The sequence below is a fragment of the Populus trichocarpa genome, chromosome 3 (genome assembly GCF_000002775.5).
Source record: "Populus trichocarpa isolate Nisqually-1 chromosome 3, P.trichocarpa_v4.1, whole genome shotgun sequence".
In the NCBI taxonomy this organism is placed as follows: Eukaryota; Viridiplantae; Streptophyta; class Magnoliopsida; order Malpighiales; family Salicaceae; genus Populus; species Populus trichocarpa.
The window spans coordinates 19,102,229-19,127,914 of NC_037287.2; the positions used below are offsets into that span (position 1 = coordinate 19,102,229).

At 33.9% G+C, this 25,686-nt stretch overlaps 2 protein-coding genes across 2 annotated transcripts in view; both read left to right on the forward strand.

Annotated features, from left to right (window-relative positions):
- LOC127905073 (wall-associated receptor kinase-like 2) overlaps window positions 1–25,686 on the forward strand; it is a 142,955-nt gene that overhangs the window by 116,081 nt on the left and 1,188 nt on the right. The gene's annotated exons all lie outside the window — the stretch shown is intronic.
- LOC18097144 (wall-associated receptor kinase-like 8) lies at window positions 3,113–5,975 on the forward strand. Its single transcript, XM_006385881.3, has 3 exons — window positions 3,113–3,944; window positions 4,354–4,467; window positions 4,731–5,975. The coding sequence occupies exons 1-3, from the start codon at window positions 3,122–3,124 to the stop codon at window positions 5,873–5,875; spliced, it is 2,082 nt and encodes a 693-aa protein (XP_006385943.3). The 5' UTR covers window positions 3,113–3,121; the 3' UTR covers window positions 5,876–5,975.

Genomic DNA, 25,686 nt, shown 5'->3' on the forward strand with positions numbered 1-25,686 from the left:
CAACCCAGTTTCTTTGTATTTTTTAAAAAATATTATTTTTTCTTGGGCTTTTCAAAAATCAATTTGTATCCTGTACTTGGTTTTGGTCAATTGCATCCAATTTGGCTGAAATGTGATTGAATCCTAATGAGTTGTCAAAAAAATATATTTCATGTCTGTACAAGTAAGAAAGGACTTGATTCAGTGCATGCCTTTTGAATTAAAATAAATGTTAGGATTTAGTATCATGCTCACGCTTCGTCCGGGCCAGACTACTTTTTTTTTTTAATTTTAAAAAACAATGTTTCAGCTCTTTTAGCATGTTTTAAAATAAATAATTGGAAAATCTAAAATTCATCGTTGGATTTTGGGGTTTAATTGGACTCAAAATGAATCAATTAAAAATAATTGGATTCAAATTGAGTTAACTTGGGACTAAATTGAATCAAACTAATTCAATTAGACTGGTATGATTGAAATGAATTAAAATAAAAACCTGACAAACATTCTTTATTCTCATTATAGTCCTTGAATTTTGAATTATTTCAATTTGCTTTAAATCACCTTTTTCTTTCCCCAATTAAATTAATTGAGACCTGCAAATCCATCATTGGCTCCTAAAATGAAGCAATTTTAATCAATTTAACTCTCACTTTTTATATTCTTTTTCTTCAATTAATCCCTTCATTGATTTGTAATTTAGCTATTAATTTCAAAATCATCCTTGAAGATAAACTTTTGTCAACTCTTAATTAAATTAAGCCATTTTCTTTTTTAATTCAAACCTTGTTTTTTCGTATGATGCTTGATTATCGGTCTAAATTCAAATCCTAGCTATTTTTTTATATTTTAAAAAAAATTTCTTTATTTTTGAATTTTTTATTTTTTTATGATTTTCAAGATGTTTTGACACAAAATTAAATAAAAAGGAAGAAAATAATAAAATAATTAAAATAGCTAAAATTATTGAAAATATGTAATTTTTCTAATTTTTTAAAAAATATATACAAAAATAGGGTCAAATTAGGTTTCAACATTGGGCATTGAGATGAAAAACATAAAAAATAACCATTGCAATATTAATAAAAGGCATGAAGAGATAAATAAAAACTATTTAATGGATACAGAAAAAGCCTTCAAGCTAGAAAAGAGAATCGAACTTCAACATATTACTTTTCTTAGAAAAAAAAAAAGCAAAAACAAAAGTTAGAAAAAGTTGCTTTAAAAAAGAAGAAACTTATTGATGAGAAAAAAAAAGCCCATGAAAAATGCATCACAACTATTAAATCATCAAAGCCCACTTGTAACGTCAATAAATAATTTTGAAGATGTCATAAAAGAAATAAAGTGATAAAAAGCTATAAATAATGAAATTGATGTTATTAAAAAAACAACATATAAGAGTTGACGTAGCTTCCAAAAAGCAAAAGACCATTTGTGTAAAATGGATATGATTAAAGGAAAATTCTTCATTGTTAAATTGAGTTTGAGGGATTAATGGATAAAATCCTAGATAATTAATGTAGAAATACATACTCGATAAAAAAAATATTTGTATTAGTAACTGCTAGAAATGGTAAAAACAAGGTCGTAATTACCTGTGCCTTTGTGAATAGCTGTTAAGATAACACTTCAAAACCATAGATGAAAACATTTCAAGAGTATTAGGCGTGAATTGATCACACTTCTTAGAAACCTTTCTTTTCTTTCTTGGAGAAAGAGTTCCATATTTCCTTTCAACTCCTGGGTTGAGTTCATTGGATTGGTGGGCTGTGATAAGTGCGAAAAAAATACTCTTCCAAATCAATAAATTGCAGGGAACTTTCTGGGTACAATACCTAAATAAAAGTGAAAGCAATTGGTTCATAATTTAAAACTGTATCATAGACCTGATAGAAAGTTCATTCCAAGTACTTTTCTACTAGATATATATTCCACATTATAAAAGAAGTTATGGCCCTCAAGAAATTAGCGACTTTTCTTCTCCTGTTTTATTCATAGAATCGTCTTCTGAACGTTGTCTTTCTATAATATATATATATTTTTTATAAGAGTTCAAGGAAATTCAAGTGGTTCAAAGAGAACAGTCCCAATCATCTTCGTAATGGTAAGACAAAAGTCATCATCACTCAATTGATAAACATTTTGGTAGTCCTGTGGCATTTATTATAGCTGGTCAAGCTTGGAGGGTGGAAAGAAACATCCTAACTCTTAATTTTACAAATACTTGAGTTACAAAAACATGAGTGCATGGCTCCAAAGGCCACAGGTAAATAGAATTTCTTGTTGAATTTGTGGAAAATGATTTGGACACTCAGTTTACTGGTAGTACTCTTCTCTGTCACAATCAGTGATTTTTTCTTGAAATATAGTTAATCCTAGCTAGTTGAATCAAATAAAGATCATACCGCTCTCTCTCTCATCCCTACTTCCATTATTGAGCTCAAACTCTTGGCACCTAAATATGTAATACAAGGGGAAAGCATGATTCCTCATTTTGTGTCTCTAATTTTTTTTCCTGCTATTCTAGTGCTTGAAATTGCAACTGTATCAGCACTTTTAGCAAGGCCTAATTGTACAGAAATTTATGGAAGCATTAGCATTGCTTTTCCGTCTGAAAAAGGAAACAATTGCTTTATGAATAATTAAATGGTTGTCAGTTTTTGGCAACAAATCAACTTTGACCAATTCAATGATTTCAATCATGGCCAGGATTATTTTTTAAAAACCAAAAATCAAGAAAAATACTTTTCAGGAATTTTAGTTTTGATATTTAATGATATCCCAAAATATTAAAATAGATTAGAAAGAAGGTTTTTGTATTAAATAATTGGTTAATCACTTGGTTCTAATAATTTGATCCATTTTTTCTAATCAATAAACCGGTAGCTAATACTTGATAAGCCAATATAACTAATAAAAGATACACAAAAAAAATCTTTTTTAATAGATACAGAAACTCTCATATATCTAAATAAATATTTTCTTACAAGACCCAAAGAGGCTAGTTGTTAGTTGCTAATATTGGGTTGACTAGGAGACCACGAAAGTGCAAAGAAATGTCTTCAATATTTCCCTTCCTCTTTAAAGCTGGATATTTGAACTCGAAATCAAATTATATCTCGGAAAAAAAACCACAAGAATGGAGAAAATGGTTTCGAAATTGGTGTTTAAAATGACTTTGCTGATGTTAATGTTTCAGTTAGCAAAAGCAGCAGCACCTGTAGCGAAGTTCGGTTGTCCAGATCGATGCGGAGACATTACCATTCCTTACCCTTTTGGAACTGGAAAAGACTGCTACAAGGACGAATGGTTCGCGGTTGAATGCAACAAAACCACCAATCCTCCTAGAGCTTTTATAAGTCGAATCAAAATGGAGGTGCTGAATATTTCAGTTGAAAAAGGATTGGCTACCGTCAAAAGTCCAGTAATATCCTTCAATTGTACTGGCAGGGAAGATGGTGGATCTCTGGATCTCACTGGATCTCCCTTTGTTTTCTCCGATTCCTGGAATGTGTTCATTGCAGGAGGTTGTGATACTCGAGCTTTCATGAGCGGGATTGAGCCGCAAGTCCTCGGTTGCGTGCCTACATGCGGTAACCAGCGGAGTAACGTTAGCTTGCAAGAAAATAATATGTGTTCAGGTCGAAATTGCTGTCAGGCTTCAATCCCTTCACTCCTTCAGGTTTTCAAACCAACATTAGTTTCTACTAACGTTGATCAAGGTAGAGAAGCATGCAAGCTAGCCGTTTTGGTGAATGGGACATGGTTTGCATCGAATATAAGTGATCCATTCGCACTGCTGCATAAAGATTACGTTCCAGCGAACTTGGGTTGGGTGATGAATATAAGTGATTCTGATATTTCCATTTATTGCAACACGTATTACAATCAATCCTTAAAATCTGAATGTGCGTGTTGGCGTGGATTTGAGGGTAACCCTTACCTTGAACTTGGTTGCATAGGTAAATATTGATCTTAACTTTTTTCTTGATTTATTTATTATTTTTATTCAAGCAATAGTTTTTTTGTGTGTGTTTATGTAATCAAATTTAATGATGGTAAGTGTCAGATTAAAATAAAATGTTAATTAACGATGGCAAATACATGATTGGTTTAGAATCAGGAAGTAGTTTAGTATTTTAATACTGGCGTGTTAGTTTCAAAATAATTTTTTAATTTATTCCGGTTTGAATTAATTACATAGCTAGATATTTTTTTACTGTGGAACCCATATTAATAAAAATTAATTACTTGGCAACTGACATGGTGATTATTTTTTATTTGGTTCACTCCATCTCCAAGTTTTAATATCTATTAATTTCATTATTTGTATATGAGATGGTGATTATTTTTGCTTTCTTATTTTATTAGATGTTGATGAATGCAAGACCTCAGAGAAAAATACGTGCCAAAGAATGCTCAAATGTGTGAATACACGTGGAGGGTATAGATGTGCGATAAATAAAATTTATATAATTATCATAGGTACGAAGGTTTCTGATTTATTCCTTTCGACCTGTTTAATGCCTGTCACTAATGTTCATTTTCAGCCTTATAGTTTTTGTGAAATGTTATATTCGTCCTCATACGATGAGCATTCACTAATATATGGCTTGATATAAACAGAGAAATGATTAAATGATTAATTCTACATAATTAATCTAGCATGCTACTATTCAGCAGTCATATATGTGAGCACAGATGTCAACATATTAATTAAGATTTATGCGTTGCTGTAAATAATGCAGTTGTAGGATCAGTCATCTTTATATTGGTACTGCTGTTTGGCCTTTGGAGGCTTTATAAACTTATAAAGAAGAGGCAGAACAAGGAACTCAAAAAGAAATTCTTCAAACGTAACGGTGGGCTATTGTTACAGCAACAATTATCCACTAGTGATGGTAGCGTTCAGAAAACAAAAATATACAGTTCCAAGGAGTTGGAAGTAGCCACCGATGGTTTTAATGTGAACAGAATACTTGGAGAAGGTGGTCAAGGCACTGTTTACAAGGGAATGTTAACAGATGGAAGAATTATTGCTGTTAAAAAGTCCAAAGTCGTTGATGAAGAAAATCTCGAAGAATTTATTAACGAGGTCGTCATTCTCTCACAAATGAACCACAGAAATGTGGTTAAGCTGCTAGGTTGTTGCTTGGAGACTCAAGTTCCTATACTAGTATACGAATTCATTTCCAATGGAAATCTTTACAAGTATATCCATGTTCAAAATGATGACTTCTTGTTATCTTGGGAAATGCGATTACGGATTGCCATTGAGGTTGCGGGAGCCCTTTCTTATCTACACTCGGCAGCATCAATTCCGATTTATCACCGTGATATCAAGTCTACAAACATACTCCTAGACGAGAAATATAGAGCCACAATATCAGATTTTGGATCTTCAAGATCCATTGCCATCGATCAAACTCACTTGACCACTCATGTGCAGGGTACTTTTGGCTACTTGGATCCAGAGTACTTCCAGTCTAGTCAATTTACAGAAAAAAGTGATGTTTATAGCTTTGGAGTGGTTCTGGTTGAGCTTTTAAGCGGAAAAAAACCGATATTTTCCGCTAGCCCAACAGAAAGTAGAAGTTTAGCCACACATTTTATCATGTTGATGGAAGATAACAGGTTGTTTGATATTCTTGATGCTAGAGTCAAAGAGCATTGCCATAACGAAGAAGTTGTTGCTGTCGGCAATCTTGCAAGAAAATGCTTGAATTTGAATGGGAAAAATCGGCCAACAATGAAAGAAGTAACCACAGAGTTAGAGAGGGTAATTCAAAAGGGATCAAATGTTCAACAAGACAGTCAAGAGAATGAAAGTATCATGGCTGATCTCAGTATGCAATACATGGGATGCATTTCCGACATCAATAATGACTTGTGATTTTAATAATTCTTCATCATCAGACGTTGATCTTTTGATTATCAAACAATTAATATGTTTTTCTTATTAATTACCAAATAGAATGTTGGCTTGTGTGTTATGATTTTCTTTTGTTTAGAAGTTGTTGAATGAACTTAGAATCATGTATTATATCGTTGTGTTGTATTAATAAGATGATAGGGATCCTCCACTGCTCCTATGTATGGAAATGTTGGTGCAAGATTTATTAAATGGTTGATTTTTCAATGGTGTATGCCGACGAGTACTATTGTAGACGTGCCAGTACTTGAGTGGAAATATTTGGTTAAAGGAAAATCGCTGCGCAGAGCCATTTTCAGCTTGGCTTTTGGTGTTTATATCATGGGGTCTTTGGTTAGCTACAGACAAGACGGTGTTCTTGGGATATTCTACTGATTGAGATACTGTCTTTGTGCTGGTTCTTCATCGCCAGACACTTTATTTTAAGGTAAAATGGTAGTACGATGGATAATATTATTTTAAGAATAGAATGTATTCTCCACTTCTATGATTTTTTTAGTTAATCAGTTGATTAGTTCTTATTAGACAGTAGAAATTTAGTGAATTGAAGAAAAAAAATTCCATACAATTCTATGAATTAAATGTCTTCTCTTCTCTTTTTTGAAGATTCAGACCAAAAAAGTACTACCTGACAAATGTATCCTCTAAAGGGGGTGGTTTAAACTGCCTAATTTACATAAAATACTTGAATTCGAAATTTAAAGATATATAGAAGCTGGGCCTCTGCAGTTTGGTTAATTTATTAATGCGGGTTGGATTTATTTTTTTTTATAAATAAAACTGAATAATTATTAATGCGGGTTGTGAAACTTTCATCCATAAGTTTTGGAGCCTTGATAAGTAAACCAAGAGTCTTCCTGTCTGTATTTGATAGACCTGTCAACTGAAGAAAGAAAGAAAAAAACTAAATTCAATCCTATATTTGCATTAAGAACAAAAAACAGTAGCCTTTAAGAAATAGTAGTATGAATACCAATACTAGTATTCCAGTTATGAGAATGACAAATAAATTAAAAGTGCTATTAATTTCTTAATCGCAATTGCTAAAGAGGCAGCCTCCAATTACTCAATATTTTCCACAAGTAGAAATCCAAATTTATGTAGCCCCAAGCATTCTTTCACAAAGCAAACCCCTTCCCCCTTTATACGTTTTTATCCCTTTCTGAATGGAAGAAAATATTGTAAACTAACAAGTTAAACCATCAACTTATGTTCACAACTAAGTTACATAAACAGAGCATCCTTTGCCACAGATAGCGTAGCTACTAAGATATCAGAGAGATCAATGCCAATGGGAAGAGAAAGTAGACGACCTCAGCATCCAGAGAAACAGAAGCATATCGACAGAGTTGCTTTTGTAGACTCAAACTGCGCGCTACAGTGTTCTCTGTGTACCTAGGAAAATTAGATGAAAGACGTCAAAAGCGGAAAGAAATTATTAGAAACCCTTCCATGCATTAAGGTGATAATATGCACACAATTTGACTTTTTTGATAGGAAACTAGTACAAAGGTGTCCAACAAAGTGTTTTACACACCAGTTGACAACAAAAGGAAAGCTTTTCCAGAGGAAGCTAAATAACATGGTGCAGTATTCACAAACATGAGGGAGGAAAGCATGAATTCACCTTCAAAACTCTTGGCATGCACTCAGAAGAAATTTTTGCATGTCGAGTCAAATGCTAAAAATGAAATTAAATGTAACCATACAAATAAAGAGTAAATATCAACCAGGCTTTGGCAATTTCTCAAAGCATATTCTTCTCACTGATATATTTTTTATATTTTCTCTCAATATTTTTTATTTTTGTATTTTTTATTTTCTGATTTTTTTTTTTGTTTATATGATGAGGCCTCAAAATGAATAACAACAGCCGGCTATGAGAGGTTTTGGTGTCGGGTTGAATGGTAAAACTATGGAGATGGACTTGTGTTTTTTGTGTGCAAGAAGCTCTGTATTGGATGAATAGGAGCTCTGTTTTTGGTTCCTCCTGGTTGATGAAGGCTCCCCATTTCTTCCAAATCAATAAATTGCAGGGAACTTTCTGGGTACAATACCTAAATAAAAGTGAAAGCAATTGGTTCATAATTTAAAACTGTATCATAGACCTGACCAGTTGGATTATTGATTAATTTCTGATAGAAAGTTCATTCCAAGTACTTTTCTACTAGATATATATTCCACATTATAAAAAAAGTTATGGCCCTCAAGAAATTGGCGACTTTTCTTCTCCTGTTTTATTCATAAAATCGTCTTCTGAACGTTGTCTTTCTATTTTTTTTTTTAGAGTTCAAGGAAATTCAAGTGGTTCCAAGAGAACAGTTCCAATCATCTTCTTAATGGTAAGACAAAAGTCATCATCACTCAATTGAGAAACATTTTGGTAGTCCTGTGGAATTTATTATAGCTGGTCAAGCTTGGAGGGTGGAAAGAAACATCCTAACTCAATTTTACAAATACTCGAATTATGAAAATATGAGTGCATGGCTCCAAAGGCCAACGATAAATAGAATTTCTAGTTGAATTTGTGGAAAATGATTTGGACACAGTTTACTGGTAGTACTCTTCTCTGTCACAATCAGTGATTTTTTCTTGAAATATAGTTAATCCTAGCTAGTTGAATCAAAAAAAGATCATACCGCTCTCTCTCTCACTCTCTACTTCCATTATTGAGCTCAAATAAATGGTTGTCAGTTGTTTGCAACAAATCTACTTTGACCAATTCAATGATTTCAATCATGGCCAGGATTAGTTTTTAAAAAACCAAAAATCAAGAAAAAAGACTTTTTAAAGAATTTTAGTGGTAAGGATTTAGTGTTGAATAATTAATTAATCACTTTATTTTAGCAATTTTTTCATGTAAATCAATGTAGCTTGTAGAAAATGTCCGAAAAAAATCTTATTTGGTAAATATACAAACTTTCAAATGTCTACGAAAATATTTTATTAGAAAGAGAAGGTAAAATGATATGATTATATTATAGTTTGTGCACCATTGACAAATTTCAAAGTAGAAGTTACTATTCTTGGAAGCTGCTTGGAAAGTTATTTGTTTTTTTATATAAATAAAACTGAATAATTATTAAATTACAGTTTGTGCACTATTGACAAATTCAATTTAAAACTGTTTTTTTAGATTAACGTGAATGTCTAGTTTAATCTGCGTGTATTTTGATTAATTGAATAAATTTTAAAATTAATGAACATGTAAATCTCCAGTAACCCTGAGATTTGTAGGACTTAAACTACTGATTTTATGGGAGCAAATTTGGAGTATGACTCTATTTTAATTTGTATTCAAATTTTTATTAATATTTTAAGATTTTCTTAGAAGTGGATATTTTTTAAAAATTATAAGTTTCGGATATCGTCTGATTGAATTTTGCTCGGAATCTTTCTGCTATATATATATAAATTCTCCGATGTGTAGTTGCATCAGATTATATAAAAATCTCAAATAGTTTCAAACCCTTTCTCTCCAACCAAATACGGCAATTGTAAACCATAAACTTCATGTCTCAAGTAAATTATTAGCCCCGATATATATTATTTATTGTACAAATTCATCACAATTAATTAATTAAAGTCCTCACGAAGATTTAATGAAACCTCCACTAGAATACTATAATCCCACTCCAAAATATTCTTTAAACAATTCAAAGACTAGATGCAAATCTTTTACTAGCTAGCCCCCATGTACATTTTTATTTTATTTTATTTTAATCCCAAAACTATATGGTGTTTTAATTGAAACTATTTCTGTTAGATCTTCTCCTATTTCCATTCATTAAATAAGATATGTTTCAAATCATATATATATAGGAAAATAATTAAAAACTTGTTAAAAACCAACCTGTATTTAAATATAGGAAATGGAGGATTTTATAATAATACTTTCCTCGATATAAACAATCCACGAGTGCTTCAGGGTCGGGAATATGTCCTGGTGGTGTTGATGTGTTACAAATTTAGAAAACCATAAATTGTAAATATGTCCTACTTGAGCACTTTTGACTTTAGCGTATGAATCATCTACGCCGTAAAGGCTACGCGGTAGAAGTGTTTAAGAAAAGACTACGATGTTGCTAGGTGGCTGTACACTCGTGACTCTTGCTTAGACTAAATTTTGCCGTAAGGGTTCGTTTTCTAATGAATCTTCCACATGAAGATTATTGGTCCATATAAAACAATTGTTTAAACCAATATTGGGTAACTACAAATTTTATTTTTTATATATGAAAATATTGAGTCTAGTGATGGAATGGATAGACCCTTCATGTGTCACGTATCCAATTATCATATACCCTTCATGGAAGCCATAATAATTAAGATACGACGGTTTTCGAAGGAGGCAGAGCAATAGAAAACAGAGGATTGGGGGTTTTTAGAACTATAGAAAAGAACCCGCTAACTCAAGTTCTTCAATAAATCACACATTTATATGTAGATTAAAAAATAAAAATGATAGAATTTAAACTAGAATATTATTTTCTTTTAGTTAATTCCTCTGGACTTACTATCTCATTTGCGTGCTACTTTAATCTATGAACTTTCTTAATTATTTCCACAAATGGTGGACCAGCCTTAAATAGTCTAGACTTTTAGCAAGAAGACTTAGATAAAATATATATATATATATTTTATGTGTTTCTCTATTATTTTTATTTTTTAAAAGTTTTGATTTATAAGAAACTTTATTATCATTCACTTTCCTCAATTGTCAGTCTTTTTATGTTAAAAATAAGATTTATAACTAAAAATAAAAAGATAAAATAACTAAAAAAAGTATCTTAAATTGCTAGACATAATAATTGATTATGTAAGAGCAGTACTTCATTCGATCGTATAACGATCTAGAGAAACAAATCTAATTAACCTTCCAAATTAATATCCATTAACATTTTTTTAATCAAGCAACAAAGATTAAAATAATATAATTAATGGACATATTGGAATAAAAGTCATTATTGACTGATTATAATAAGAAATTACATTTAGTCAACGACGCGTAAGCTTAGAAGAAGCATGCAAAATTCTCCGGTGGCTGAATATAAAGACATGATCAAACCTGGTATTGAAGAGCACCAAACTCAAAGAATACAAGAAATAAAAATAACAGTATGCAGGTTGTGAAACTTGTCTCCCATATTTCTTTCTTGCTATTAATGCTGATGTTTCAGCCAGCACTGGCGCAAGCACCGGCTGGTCTGGCAAAACCTAATTGTTCGGACCACTGTGGAAATATTAGCATTCCATACCCGTTCGGGATTGGAAAGGATTGCTACATGGAGGAATCTTTTGACGTTGAATGCAATGACACTTCCAATCCTCCTAGAGCTATTTTACGTAGCATCAAAATGGAGTTGGTGAATTTTACAATAGGAAGAGGTGCAGTTGTCAAGGGTCCAGTGATATCCGTTGAATCTCTGGGCCGGCAAGAAGTTCTACCGTTGAATTTGGAAGGAACTCCTTTCATCCCATATTACAATTATTTCATTGCAGTGGGTTGCAATACTCGTGCCAGTCTGTGGACAAAAAAGGGCTCGGACGAACATGTTGGATGCGACTCAATTTGCTCCAACGGTACCATTAATAATATTCGGCTTAATGGTTCATGCTCTGGTGAGGACTGTTGTCAAGATATGTACTTGCCTCCTTTACTTCAGGTTTTCAATTCAACTTTCGAGTTAATAGAGGGTAAACAAGGAAGTGACGGGCGTAAACTGGCCTTCCTAGCAGACATGGATTGGTTTTACTCCAAAATATGGAGTCCCCAAGAAATCAACAAATTGCTAAATAACAATACTGTTCCTATGTCGCTGGCTTGGATACTAAATAACAATAGTTTGACATACAACCGAGATACCATGGATTGCTACGTAACGCGAGTAAATAGTACGACAAATATGACAGCCGGTTGTTCTTGCTCAGAAGGTTATGAGGGCAACCCTTTCCTTCAATGCAGAGGTAATTTTTCCCCAACAAAAATATATTATCCTTTTTTCAATTATTATAGTTGCTGTTAATTATTGCTGTTATGATTTATTTTTCTTGTGATTGTACATAAAAGTGTTATGAACCATAGTTATTAAATATGACTAGAGGCAAGACTCGAGTTAACTTCAATTAATAATAATTTTTTTTAAAATGGTTAAAATCATGCTATTTTGAATTATTTTTTAAAAAAAATTAACAAATTTTTACTAAATCATCAACAAATTTAAAATTTTAATTAAATCACATTGAGTTAATATATTATATCTATTATATTTTTAAGTTATCAACAAGTCCTTAATATATCATATTGTTAGAATGTTTTCATTTAAATTATATAAATATTTTGTTAAAGCCATAAAACTTTAAGCATTAAAGAAACTCTCAAAATGAGGAGAATGGAACTTGTTTTATTCAATAATAAGGCTGGTGTATATATCAAGCCTATACAACAGAAAAACGAAAAAATACGCAACCCACATTTAACACTCCTACAACCGTGGTTTAGTAAGCAAAGAATAAATCAAACATAATCTCTTAATCCTAAAGACTAGGATATTATTAACTAACTCAGCTCAACAATTCCTCCCTTAAACTCCCTTGCATTGAACAAGTAGTTTACCCATTTAATACCATACATACACCTAGCAAACTTCTTAGCTTCTCAAATGCATCCATCTTCAATGCTTTTATCATAATGTCAACAATTTGGTCTCGTGAATTGCATTGCTTCAACTCAATCACACCTTTTTGGCAAAGCTCACGCAGGAAGTGAAACCAGACGTCTATATGCTTACTTTTGCCATGCATAACTAGATTCTTTGCTAATTTAATCGTAGATATGTTATCACAGTGTATGACAGTAGATGTACCTTATTTGCAATCTAACCTTTTGAGCACTCTTCTCATCCACACTGCTTAGTAAGCACAATGAGCTGCAAATATAAACTCTGCCTTGGTTGTTGAAAGGGAGACCATTGGTTGTTTCTTTGAACTCCAAGCAACTGCTCCCCCACTAAGCATAAAAACATATTTAGAAGTGCTCCTACAATCATCTTGATCACCGACATAGTCATTATCAGAGAAGGTCATTAACATTTCATCACTTGCACCTCCCCTTTTATAACAAATTCCTAAGTCCATTGATCCCTTCACATACCTCAAAACTCTATTGATAGCCTGCATATGTAGACTTGTTGGTCTCTGCATATACCTACTGACCAAACTAACCACAAACATAAGGTCCGATCTAGTCACTGATAAGTACATAAGGCTACCTACCATCTGCTTGTATTGAGTCATATCTACTTGCTTTCCATCTTCATCTTCATCAGTTTAATACCTGGTACCATTGGATTATGAACTGAGTTTGTATTCTCCAAATCGAACCTCTCTAAAATCTCCAGAGCATATTTCTTTTGACTCAAGTAAATTCCTTCATCATTTTATACAACCTTTACTTTAAGAAAGAACTTCATCTTACCTAAATCAGTCATATCAAACTCCTGTTTCATTGAAGCTTTAAACTCTGCAAACATCTCCTTATCACTTCCAGTGAACACCAAGTCATCCACGTACAAGCTCACCACCAGAATCGTTTCTCCTTGAGTTTTGACAAATAAAGTATGCTCACTTGGACATCAAACAAACCCTTTCCTAAAAAAAAAATATGATTCAATCCTACCAAACTAGGCTTTTGGTGCCTGTTTCAATCTGTATAAAGCTTTCTTTAACTTGAAAACTTTGTATTCCTCTCCTTTCTTCTCATAACCAAGGGGCTGCTTTACGTACACATATTCATCTAATTCTCCATGGAGGAATGTACTTTTTACATCCAGTTGATACACTTTCCATTTTTTCTGTGCTGTCATAGCTAGAACCATACGGATTGTGTCCCATTTTGCCACCGGTGCGAACACCTCAGTATAGTCAATCCCATGTTGTTGTGCATACCCCTTTGCTACAAGCCTAGCCTTGTATTTGTCAACTTTTCCTTTCTCATTGAGCTTCGTCTTGTATATCTATTTTACCCTAATCTTTCTTGCATTCTTTGGTAGCATAGTTAGTTCCTACGTACCATTTCTCTCTATTGCTGAAATCTCATTATCCATGGCTTCTCTCCATTCCCGACTTCTTAAGGCTTTTTCATAGGTGTATGGATCTCCAGTAGTGGTATAGAGTACTATGTTGTGAGTTTTTTCTTCTTCAGACAAAACCTGCACCTAATCCTGCGACATAATCCTGTATCTAGTATGGTGTTCTTTGATTTCTGGCAACAGGTTAATTAGGCTTATTATTTTCGACCGAGTTTGTTAAAGATGAACTTAATGAAGAAGGACTGATTACTCCAGTTGTCTCATTCTGCTCTTGCTTTTCAATATTATCTTCATTTTCTTCAAATTCTTCTTCAGTCACACATTCTCATCATCTCCCCCACTTTAGCAACACATTAGTGACACCTTCTGTCCAATCCCAAATTTTATTTTCTTTAAAGATCACATCACGACTAATCACCATTTTCTTTGTGAGTGGATTATACATTCTGTAGCTTTTTGTTTGTTCACTTACTCCCAGCAATACATATTTTGAGCTCTTTGAATCCAACTTTGTTCTTTTCACATTCGAAATATGTACGTGGCCAATGCAATAAAACACTCAGAAGTATTCCCCTAAGGGTTTAACACCACTCTATGCTTCTTTAGGTGTGGATCTTTAATTGCCAAAGTAGGACTTCTATTCAATACATGTACACACCGGTTTACCGCTTCCAACTAGAACTTTTTAGGAATATATGTTTCGGACAACATGTTTCTAACTAGATTCATGATCATTTGGTTCTTCCTCTCAGCAACTCTGTTTTGCTGAGGTGTGTATGCTGCAGTTAATTGTCTATTGATCCTATTCATACTACAATACTCATTAAACTATTTAGAAGTGAATTCACTACCTCTATTGATTCGTAAACAACCCATCAAAGAACCAGCCTCTTTCTCAACTAAACTTTTGAACCTTTTGAACATATTAAGAGCTTCTAACTTTTCTGAAATGAAATAAACCCAACAGTTTCTACTAAAATAATCAATGAAAGTGATTTGGTACCTCTTTTCGCTGTTAAATTATGGGTTCACAGGTCCACAAATGTCTGAATGAACAAGTTGTAGTTTGCATGAGGCTCTCCAGTAGCTTTTCTTCAGGATGTTGTTCCTGTGTTGTTTCCTGGCTAAGCAATCAATACACACCTTTGTAGGAGTTTTAAGTGATGACAACCCTTTAACCAGCTTCTTGTAATACAAAGTCTTAAGCCCTTGAAACTAAGGTGAGCAAACATGTTGTGCCATAGTTGTGTTTCACCCTCTTCACTAGTTTGAACAAAAGCTACTGATTCCTTTGGAGGCATTGCTGCAAGCATAATGAACATTCTGTTAGAGGTCATGACTGTCTCTATAATGAGGCCTCTAGTTGGATGAAATAGTTTGCACGTATTGTTTTGGATAAGTATTGTTAGGCCTTTCTCATGTAGTTGACCCATGCTTAATAAATCATTTTTCAACTTCGGGATGTAGTAAACACCATCAATCTTTTGCATCACTCTAGCTACATTCAGCTTCACACGTCCCTTTCCTATTATTGTCATTCTTGAATTGTTGCCTAGCTTAATCGAGTGTTTGAACCCTTCATCTAATTCTGTAAACCACAATTTATTCTCACTCATATTGTCGATACACGACGTCGCGCGACGGCTCCACTTTTTGTTTATTTAACAACAAGGGTTTTTTTCTCGATTGGGGGAAATGAAGATTTTATTGGAGTCGCCATCTAGTAATTTGAGGGAACTAGAAATCCCAAATTAGACACTGGTCCCAGAGATTGAAGTACGGGGTTAGTTATGATTAAGGGAAGGTAGACACCACCCTTAAAACATCCTTTCAAGAGAAAGGTTACCCTTATTTGTGTGTTTTTTATTTGATTCAAATGCTATTATATTTTGAGTTTATTTGCAATTTTGTTTTTTTTTAAATGGTTAACGTTAGTCCCTAAAAATAAGAGACACGTTAAAAATGACATCAGTCCCTAAAACTAGGAGACTCATCTAAAATATTGACGTTTGTCCCTAAAAAGGAGAGTTACGTCTGAGTTACCAAAATAAATAATAATGGACATAATCCATATTTGGTATTTAAACTTTTGACATCGGTCCTTTTTCTGTAAAAAAAGAGACGTGTCGACAAACAATATTCATAGGAGACACGTCAAAAAATGACATTAGTCCCTAAAAAATAGGAGACTCGTCTAAAATATTGTGGTTGTTCGGAGGCTTCAAACGGCCGGAAATGGGAGATCGGATGAGAGAGAGAGAATCGCCGGCGAGAGGAGAGAGAGACTCCGAGATTTTGCTACGGTGTGAACGCGAGCATGGTACACCGGTGCAATTGAAGGTTGTGAACCATTGGATCGCGGATGAACTAATCCTTCGGCTGTGATTGGCTTGATCTGCAAGTTGATCGGACGGTCCGGATGGGCTGAGTTTGGATCTGGTATGACGCGGTGTACTGAGGGCTTGGTACAACGGGTGATGTGGCACAACAGGATCGAAGGGCAGATTGTTTTAAGGGCTGAGATAGATTTGGGTTTTAATCTAATGTGGTAAGCCCTATTGTATCCTATTAAATCAAAGGTCCAGAACTAAATACTATTAGATCTAACGGTTAGGATATTTTTGATATTTTTCAAATTATTTTTAATAAAAAACAATATCTTACTCACGTGAAAAACTGAAAAAAAACTCAAATAGTCATAATTCTCTTCTCTCTCTCTCTCTCTCTCTCTCTCTTTCTCCCAGCAAATTTTCACTGGCTATTTATAGCCAATGATGAGGGGACATGAAAATCCCAATACGGTGGTACAGATTTGCTTTAAAAGAAAAATTTCATCGCCACAACTGCTCCGCCTACTATCGCCTCAACTACCCCGTTTATTATGACAAATTCTGTATTATTGATTTTGTTTTATTATATATATAATAATAAATATTTATATGGGTAAAACTAAAAACTCAAATCAGTATTAGAAAAAGCTCCTTTCAACCGCTAAAAATCAATTTTAATTACTGAAAATTATGTTGAAACACTAAAAAAAAAAACTTTCGATGGGTATCAACCCGGTGGACCGGGTTTTGACAAAAAATAACAGTTTTGACCCAAAATGGCCTGAAACTCATTTTTTATCCCGATCGACATGGTTAGACCCGTATTGACCTAGTGGACTCGGTTTTGATCGAAAATGACGGTTTTGACCCGAAACGGCCTGAAACTCATTTTTTACCCTGGTTAATATGGTTTGACCCGTATTGACCCGGTGGACTCGGTTTTGATAAAAAATAACGGTTTTGACCTGAAACGGCTTAAAAACTCATTTTTTACCCTGGTCGACATGGTTTAACCTGTATTGACCCGGTGGAATCGGTTTTTATGGAAAGATGCGGTTGACTCGAGAAAAATATATTTTTAAATTTTAAATTTTTTCTTAATTTTTTTGGATTTTTTATAAATAATAATAGAAATAAAATAACATTTAAGAAAATATTGGTGAATCCAAAATTGGGTTACAACACATATGACTGTTACAACCTAAGTTTAAAAACCATACCTCTTCTATGGTTGATTTATGAAGTTCCACGTATGACATGAGCAACATTTCATCTTCTTCATCCAATTTCGTATAATTAGCTGTCTTTTTCCCAACTAGGACATTCATAAGAAAAATGCCATAGTTTATGACATCGAAAGCACTCAATGATGGCTTTGTTGAAAGGTTGTCTTCCCCGGCCTCTGCCTCTACGACCTCTATTTCTGCCTCCAAATCAATCATCCTCCCTTGCTTCAAACTTCTCTCCGCTGGTGACCTTGAGAAATTGCGCTTTCTCTGTGTGTCCCTTCATTCTTTGCTCGTGCATAAGCAAATTGCTTTGGAGTTCATCAATGGTCATTTCAACAAGATTATTTGATTCCTTGATGGAGCATACAACATAATCAAACCTTGCCATCATAGATCTCAAAATCTTCTTACTGATGATAGTTTGCTCCATACGTTCACAATGAGATTTCATCTTATTGCAATAGTAAGAGTTCTACCAAAATAATCATCAACACTCTCTCATTCTTTCATTCCAAGAAGCTCAAATTCTCTCTGCAATGCTTGTTGTTAAGCCTGTTTCACCTTAGTAGACCCTTGATACTTCTGACACATGAAGTCCCATATTCCTTTTGCAAAATCTCTGTTCAAAATCATCTCCATAATGGTACGATCAATGGCTTGGAAGAGGTAATTTTTTACTTTCAAATCTTTCAACCTCATGTCTTCTATAGTCTTTTGTTGTGCCTACATCTGTTTTGCTCTAGTTGCAATTGTGAGAATTCTAGTCTCGATCAAGCTCCAATACTCTTTGAATCTAGGAAACTTTCCATCAGCATGGCCCAATGGTCATAGTGACCACCAAACTTGGGAATAACTGGTTGGACGAAATTTCCTTCATCTACCATGCCTTTGATCTCCCCTTCTTCCTTCTTTGCACTCTCCCTCTCTTCACAAGAACACTGCAGGTCTTATATTCTCTTGATCAAGCCCCTTTAATGAAGCTCTGGTACCACTTGTTAGAGTCAGAAAACTTTAAGCACTAATGAAACTCTAAGAATGAGGATAATGAAACTTGTTTTATTCAATAGTAAGGCTGGTGTATATATCAAACCTTTACAACAGAAAAACAAAAAAAATATACAATTCACGTTTAACACTCCTACAACCGTGGTTTAGTGAGCAAATAATAAATCAAACCTAATCTCTTAATCCTAAAAACTAGGACATTATTAACAAACTCAGTTCCAACATATTTAAAATACTACTAGTCATCTGTGATGCTTTTTTTCTTAAAGCGTCAACATGGATAAAATAATCTTATTAGTGATGCAAATGGGGAGAGATTTTGAATTTAGTTGTATCATATATGCTAAACGTATACTTGCATATACTTACTCTAATAAATGATTTCTACTTTGAAAAAAAACTGAAATAATTCATAGATTAAATTTTAAGAAAAAAATCAAAAAAAAAATTTCTTCTGAATTTCGCACTAAAATGAAAATTAAGAATAAAAGACAAACCATCTGTTTAATGAATCTCAATTCAACAATATTGCAACATAAAATTATAAAATAATTCTTACGTGAGTAGATAGTGATAACATGTATTTTTTTTTACATTATATAAGTGTTGGAGAAAGTAGTTTTTAGACATGGTGGTTACTAGACACATTTAAAGTCTAATTAAAAGTGAGATCCATCTATTTTTTTTAAAAAAAAATTAACTAAGACTTATTGAAATTTTCTATATGCATATTATTTGTTTGTTATATTTTTTTTTTCTATATGCATATCTATGAATTTATTCATTTATGTTGGCTTCTTTATATATTAGACATTGATGAATGTGAAGACCGAAACCCTTGCAATGGATTGACAAGATGTGTGAATACAGAAGGGTCGTACAAATGCAAACTTCATCCATTATGGTTTACTGTTCTAGGTATGTATCTCTTCTCTTTTATTGTTTTTATAGTATTTTATACTTTATGCCTTTAAAATAAAGAAAACTCTATACAAACAAATTTATACATTAAAAAAAATATAAAGAGTAAATTGCAATTTTTTTTTTATATTTTTTAATGCAATCTTACATTAATTAATGCTTGTTGAAAATATCATAAATAATTCATTCAACGAGTATTGATTATTACTAGATATAAATGCTTTTTCGACATGTTTTATTGACAAATATCTAATTAATAAATATCTTAATTAATAAATACACGTCTTGTACATCATTAAAGTTGTGTATTGTAAATAAAATCTTGACATGGAAGACAAAGAGAGGGAAAAAAGAGTTTTTTTTTAACATAATAAAAAAATTAGTAAAGTAACACAGTTGTAAAAATATTTGAAAAACTAGCATACTTAAATTAATTGCAAATGTCATTTGCGACTTATTTCGAATTAAAGACCAAACATCTTCTTTCTTTCTTTCATTGTCTCCTCTCTCTCTCCCCCACCCCTCCCTTCTCACCACAAGCCAAGATCTCTTTCTCTACCACCAAAAACAACTCCTAGTAACCTTAAAACACTCATCTCTATCTAAAACACTCATCTTTCTCTATCTCTAGCAAAACTCATGACAACCAAGCTTTCTATCTTTACCAGTGACAGGTGTTGGATTTTACACCCAAACCAGCCACCACCGGTCACCCTCACCATCCATATTTTACTCCTAGAGGTATATTAAATTTTTTTCTCAATCAATTTGATGTAATTTATGTTTAAAGAACTTTAATCTTAACCTCTTTTAACAGGGATTGTCTGAACAGTCTTTATAGGAATGACTAAAGTCTCAAACTCCACTTATTGTACATCACTCGATTGTTTTTCCTTCTCTTATGATTTCTCTTGTTGTAGCATGTCAGACTCATCAAAAGTGACATCTCTACTCAAAATCATTTTCTTTGATTCAGAACACCAGAATCTGTAGCCTTTCACTCCTTCACTGAACCCCAAAAATATAGTTTTCTTGACTTTAGGATCTAGGTTGGACTCATTAATATGGTAATATGTTGAGCATCCAAATACACACATAGAGTCATAATCATTTGCAGGAGAGCCTGACCATACCTCCAAAGGGATTCTTCCATTTATTACTGCTGAAGGTAACCGATTAACAATATGATTAGCATAACTTAATTCCTCGCCTCAAAACACTCTGCTTAGTCCTGAATATGATAGCATACATCAGACTTTCTCCACCAATATGCGGTTTATGTGTTCTACTACTCCATTCTATTATTGTGTTTTACGGATAATAAAGTATCGCTTAATTCCTTTGTTTTGGCAAACTTTAAAGAAAGGTTCTGAAGTGTACTCACCACCATTATCTGACTAAAGAATCTTAATTCTCCTTCTAGTTTGAGTCTCCACCATTTTCTTCCATTTTAGAAAGACATCAAGGACCCCGTCTTTATTTTTCATCATGTACACCCATACTCATCTTCAAAAATCATCTATAAAAGTAACAAACCAATAATTATCTGTAATAGATTCATTCTTTAAAGTTTCTCATATGTCTGTGTGAAAATAACCTAGAATCCTTTTGTTTTATGCATGTTCAGGAAATATAAGTTTCCTTTCCTTGCCTCTTAAAATAACTAATACACCATGAATTGCTCTTAGGATTCCACCATGCATGATAATCCAAATTCATTTGGACAAGCATATCTATAACTTCACATTTCCACAAGCCAAAATTGCCTTTCTCAAACTTTTCCTCCTCAAATTTGGTATTCGATACCGGGATATACTGTGGTAGGGTACTAGCACTTCCCACTATTTTTTATTCTAAAACATCAGCTATTAAGATGTATTTTAATTACAAACAGACTCTCAAAATTGTTAAAACACACACTTTAATGCTTAAAAAAGCCAAAAACAATAACTTTGATGTGCTCCTTCACAAGTCAAACACCACGATTGTGTCCGGAATGGTTGAGAATGCGACGAATGAACTTGACATGGCTAAAAATGGCCTAAAAAACCACTGAGTAAGCCACACAACTAATCTCAATAAGTTGACTCAAGAAGGAATATTTTGTCATTGTCAAGGGAATATTCTGCTAACCTCTAAAGGAATATTTTGCACGGTTAGATGACGTGGCTATTAATGTGTTCTTATGGACCCTAGTAGATGACGTGGGAAATAACTAAGCGCCAACATGTCTGTTGACGTGGCAGAGTCTTCCGAGGTGAGGATTTTGGCACCAACTAGTTTTTTTGGCAAGTTTTCAGCGAAACTTCAGTGAGCTCCACAAGACTCATTTTAACTCTGATTTTGATGATTTTTATATCGTCAGAATTGTATCGACGAGAGGAATCTCCTGGTGTGACCAGAATACAGATATAAGAACTTTGAAAATAAAATTCTGCAACTTTGAATTAAGAGCTAAAAAACATGTTTTTTCATTGTTTTAGCTTCCCTGATACTCTGATATTAATTTGTTATGTATACTAGATTGAAAGCAAACACAAAAAACACACAAACAAGCAGATTTACATGATTTTCCAAATCAAATATGTCCACGAAGGCAGCAAATTGTATATTATTGGAGGAATGATACAAACACTCTACTCAATCCTAGTACAATCCCAAAACCTAATGTTTCACTCTTAATGTTTCACTCAAATATGCTATTTCTCCCTCTCTTAGATGCACTCTTTTCCTCTCTTTTTGTGCTCTTTCTTCTTGGCTTGGTTGTACAACAATGGAGGGGGCCTCCTATTTATATGGACCAAATAAAGCCATTATGACAGTGGTTGAAGGTTGATATAACTGTAGAGACATAAATATAGAGAAATTCCGGACAAACTCCACCATCATTTTGATATCATAAAGCTATAGCATTTTCCTTCAAACCACTCAAAGTGGACATCCCATTCACTTTTTTAATACTAAATGTATAATTTTCTATCTTTTTTTTTGTTTTTTTTTTTGTTAAAATCGGGGCTAAAACGCCCAATTAAATTAAACGCGGCAGAGTTGATCCAATCAGATCATAATACAAAATACAATAAAGACCCGCAGGAGGGTCATTAAAGTAAATAGAAAATCTAACCAAAAAACTCCTGGTTAAACCGTAGTTGGCTAGCCAATCTGCCACTGAATTTGCTTCTCTGTAGACATGGAGTACCTGAATATCCCATTCTTTTGCTAATAATTCTCTAGCATGCATGATTAGATTATAATTTTTGTCAATGATAATTTTATTTTTAGTGATTAAATCAACCGCTAATGACGAATCAGATTCCAAAATAATTTTTCGGAATCCTTTTGACCAAGCTAATTTCAAACCATTGGTAATTGCCCATAATTTAGCACTCACTGATGTGCAAATCCCGATATTAAGAGCGAAACCAACAATCCATCTACCCATAGCATCCCTAATGACTCCACCAGCTCCAGCCACCCCTGGGTTTCCCTTGCTGCAACCATCTACATTAATCTTCACCCAATCAATTGGAGGATATCTCCACCCTATGCAAACCCTCTGTTTGGTATTATCTTTGAATCCAGATTCACCAACCATAGAATGAATGACATCACCCATAAGTCTCCTGATCACTTGAACAGTGCTGGTGTTAGGGGATGTAGAAGAACTAAAAATTCGATGGTTTCTCTCCTTCCATATTTGCCACAGCGCAATGCCAAATTCAATACCCCAGAACTTTCTCTTAGAGCTTGGATGGTTACCTCGAAGGTTATTCAGTAGCCAAGTATACCAGTTAAGGGAGTAAAAAGCCTCTCGATCTGCAACTTCAATAATTCTGTCCCAAACCCCACGTGCATTTGGGCAGTACTCACGGAGAGCATGAATGATTGTTTCTAACTCTGTCAAACAATTACTACAGCAGGGGTTAGAAGTGATTTTCCTTCTCCATCTAACTTCATTTGTCATGATGGCCCCGTGAGCTACTGTCCAAAGGAATATCTTCACTCTTTCTAGACCCTTCCATTGCCAGATGATCTTCCACAAAGGGTCGTTTTGTTGATGAGTAGCTCTACTATCTTCCTGAATCCGATAAGCTGAATTAACTGAGAATTGACCACCTGTAGAATGTCTCCAGTATACTTTATCTTCCCCCAACTGAGGTGTAGGAGGATTATAACCTGCCAAGATCAAAATTACCTGAATTGGTAGGAAATGAGCAAAAGTTTCCCATTGCCATTGACCTCTGTCATCCACCATATCGGCTACTGAACAATTCAACATAACCTCAGGAATAATCTGGGAAGTGTGCATATGCAAAGGGCCATACCCTTCCAACCAGGAGTCCTTCCAAAACAGCACCTTGCTTCTACATCCCAGAACCCAGTTTACACCTTGAGTGATAGATGGCCACACTTTGCAAATACCCTTCCACAAAACTGAATCTCTTTGTTTAGCCTGAGGACTAGGAATTAGCTCCTGATCCTTAACATATTTAGATCGCAAGACCCGAACCCATAATCTCTCACTATTCTGAAAAACTCCCCAAGCTAGTTTCATAATGAAAGCCCTGTTCATACTGTCCATTTTCCTCAGCCCCAGGCCCCCTTCTTCTTTTGGCTGACACATAGTCTTCCAATTAATTAAATGAATCTTATCCTTCCCATCCTTTTGACCCCATATGAATCTCCGACATAATTTCTCAATATCATAACAAATGCTTTTAGGGAGTAAAGCTGATTGCATTGGATAAAGAGGAACTGAGGAGAGCACTGCCTTACATAAGGTAATCTTCCCTGCAAGAGATAAACTATTTGCTTTCCACCCGGCTAGTTTACTTTGCAAGTTATCAACAATATAACTGTAGGTCTGTTTTGTGACCCTTTGATGCAGAAGAGGAACACCAAGATTCTTCCCTAAGTCCTTTGTAGTCTTGAAACCACTGTTCCTACTAATATTAGTAATTAGAGCTGGAGAGACATTCTTTGAGAAGAAGATTTTAGTTTTAGCCATATTCACCCTCTGACCAGAAACTTTACAGAATGTTTCCAGGCAACCCAAAATCCTATCCATTTGATCAGTGCTTGCTTCTGCAAATAACAACATATCATCGGCAAAGCAAAGATGAGAGATAACAGGGCCAGTTCTTTTGATTCTGAAAGGGCGCCAACTGCCTTGATCAACCTCCTTGTTAATAAGTTGTGACAAATGTTCAAGACATAAAACAAAAATATAAGGGGATAGCGGGTCCCCTTGTCTTATGCCTCGAGATGGACTGAAATCCACAGTAGCATTACCATTCCATAGAACATTGATAGAAGTAGATTCTATACATTTCATAATCAAGGTAACCAAATTAGATGGCAATTTTACCTCAGAAAGAGTATTACTAATGAAATCCCACTGTAATCTATCGTAATCTATCGTAGGCCTTTTCCAGATCCACTTTGATAGCCATCATACCCTTTCTCCCTTTCATATTTCTCATGGAATGTACAATCTCCTGAGCCACTATAATATTATTTGTGATGTTCCTTCCTGGAATGAAGCTGCTCTGGGATTCACAGATCCATTTTGATAGCCATCATACCCTTTCTTTTTTTTTTTGTTAGGTTTAAAATTGTTATGATTATGGCATATGAATTGTTTATTTATCAACGTATTTAATTAACCAGCTTCACCTTGAACACGCAAATTACCAAGGTAACCATATAGTAAATTAGCAAGTAAATTCAATTAAGTGGTTAAATCAACACCTGTACCTTAATTTTGGGCATTCCAAGTACTCCCACACTATCAGTTTTTGGTCCCATGTGATTCCTTTGTCCACTTTGCTTAGTACATGTGGAACTTAAGGTTAACAATAGAAAAACTTAATCTTTACAGATATAAGTGGAATATTGATGAATTTATAGGAGTAAAAATGAAGTTTACCCTTTTGTAATTAATTTGTGGATGGTAAATCAACTTTATTTTCCAGCAAGAATGAAAACCTATAATATTATAAGCTATTCACAAATCTTGCTATATGTAACAATCATACAGTTATCGGTCTGGCCCTTGGAGTACTGTTCTTGCTCATTGGTGCTTGGTGGATGTACAAACTTTTCAAAAGAAGGAAGAGCATTCAGTTGAAGAAGAAGTTTTTCAAACGGAATGGTGGTCTCTTATTGCAGCAACAATTATCCTCAAGTGATGGTAG

Bases quoted from the DNA above. Each gene is read 5' to 3' on its own strand.
- LOC18097144 (XM_006385881.3), top strand. From the start codon at position 3,122: ATGGAGAAAATGGTTTCGAAATTGGTGTTTAAAATGACTTTGCTGATG. The intron at 3,945-4,353 runs GTAAATATTGAT...TTATTTTATTAG, and splicing joins CCTTGAACTTGGTTGCATAG to ATGTTGATGAATGCAAGACC. The intron at 4,468-4,730 runs GTACGAAGGTTT...TAAATAATGCAG, and splicing joins AATTTATATAATTATCATAG to TTGTAGGATCAGTCATCTTT.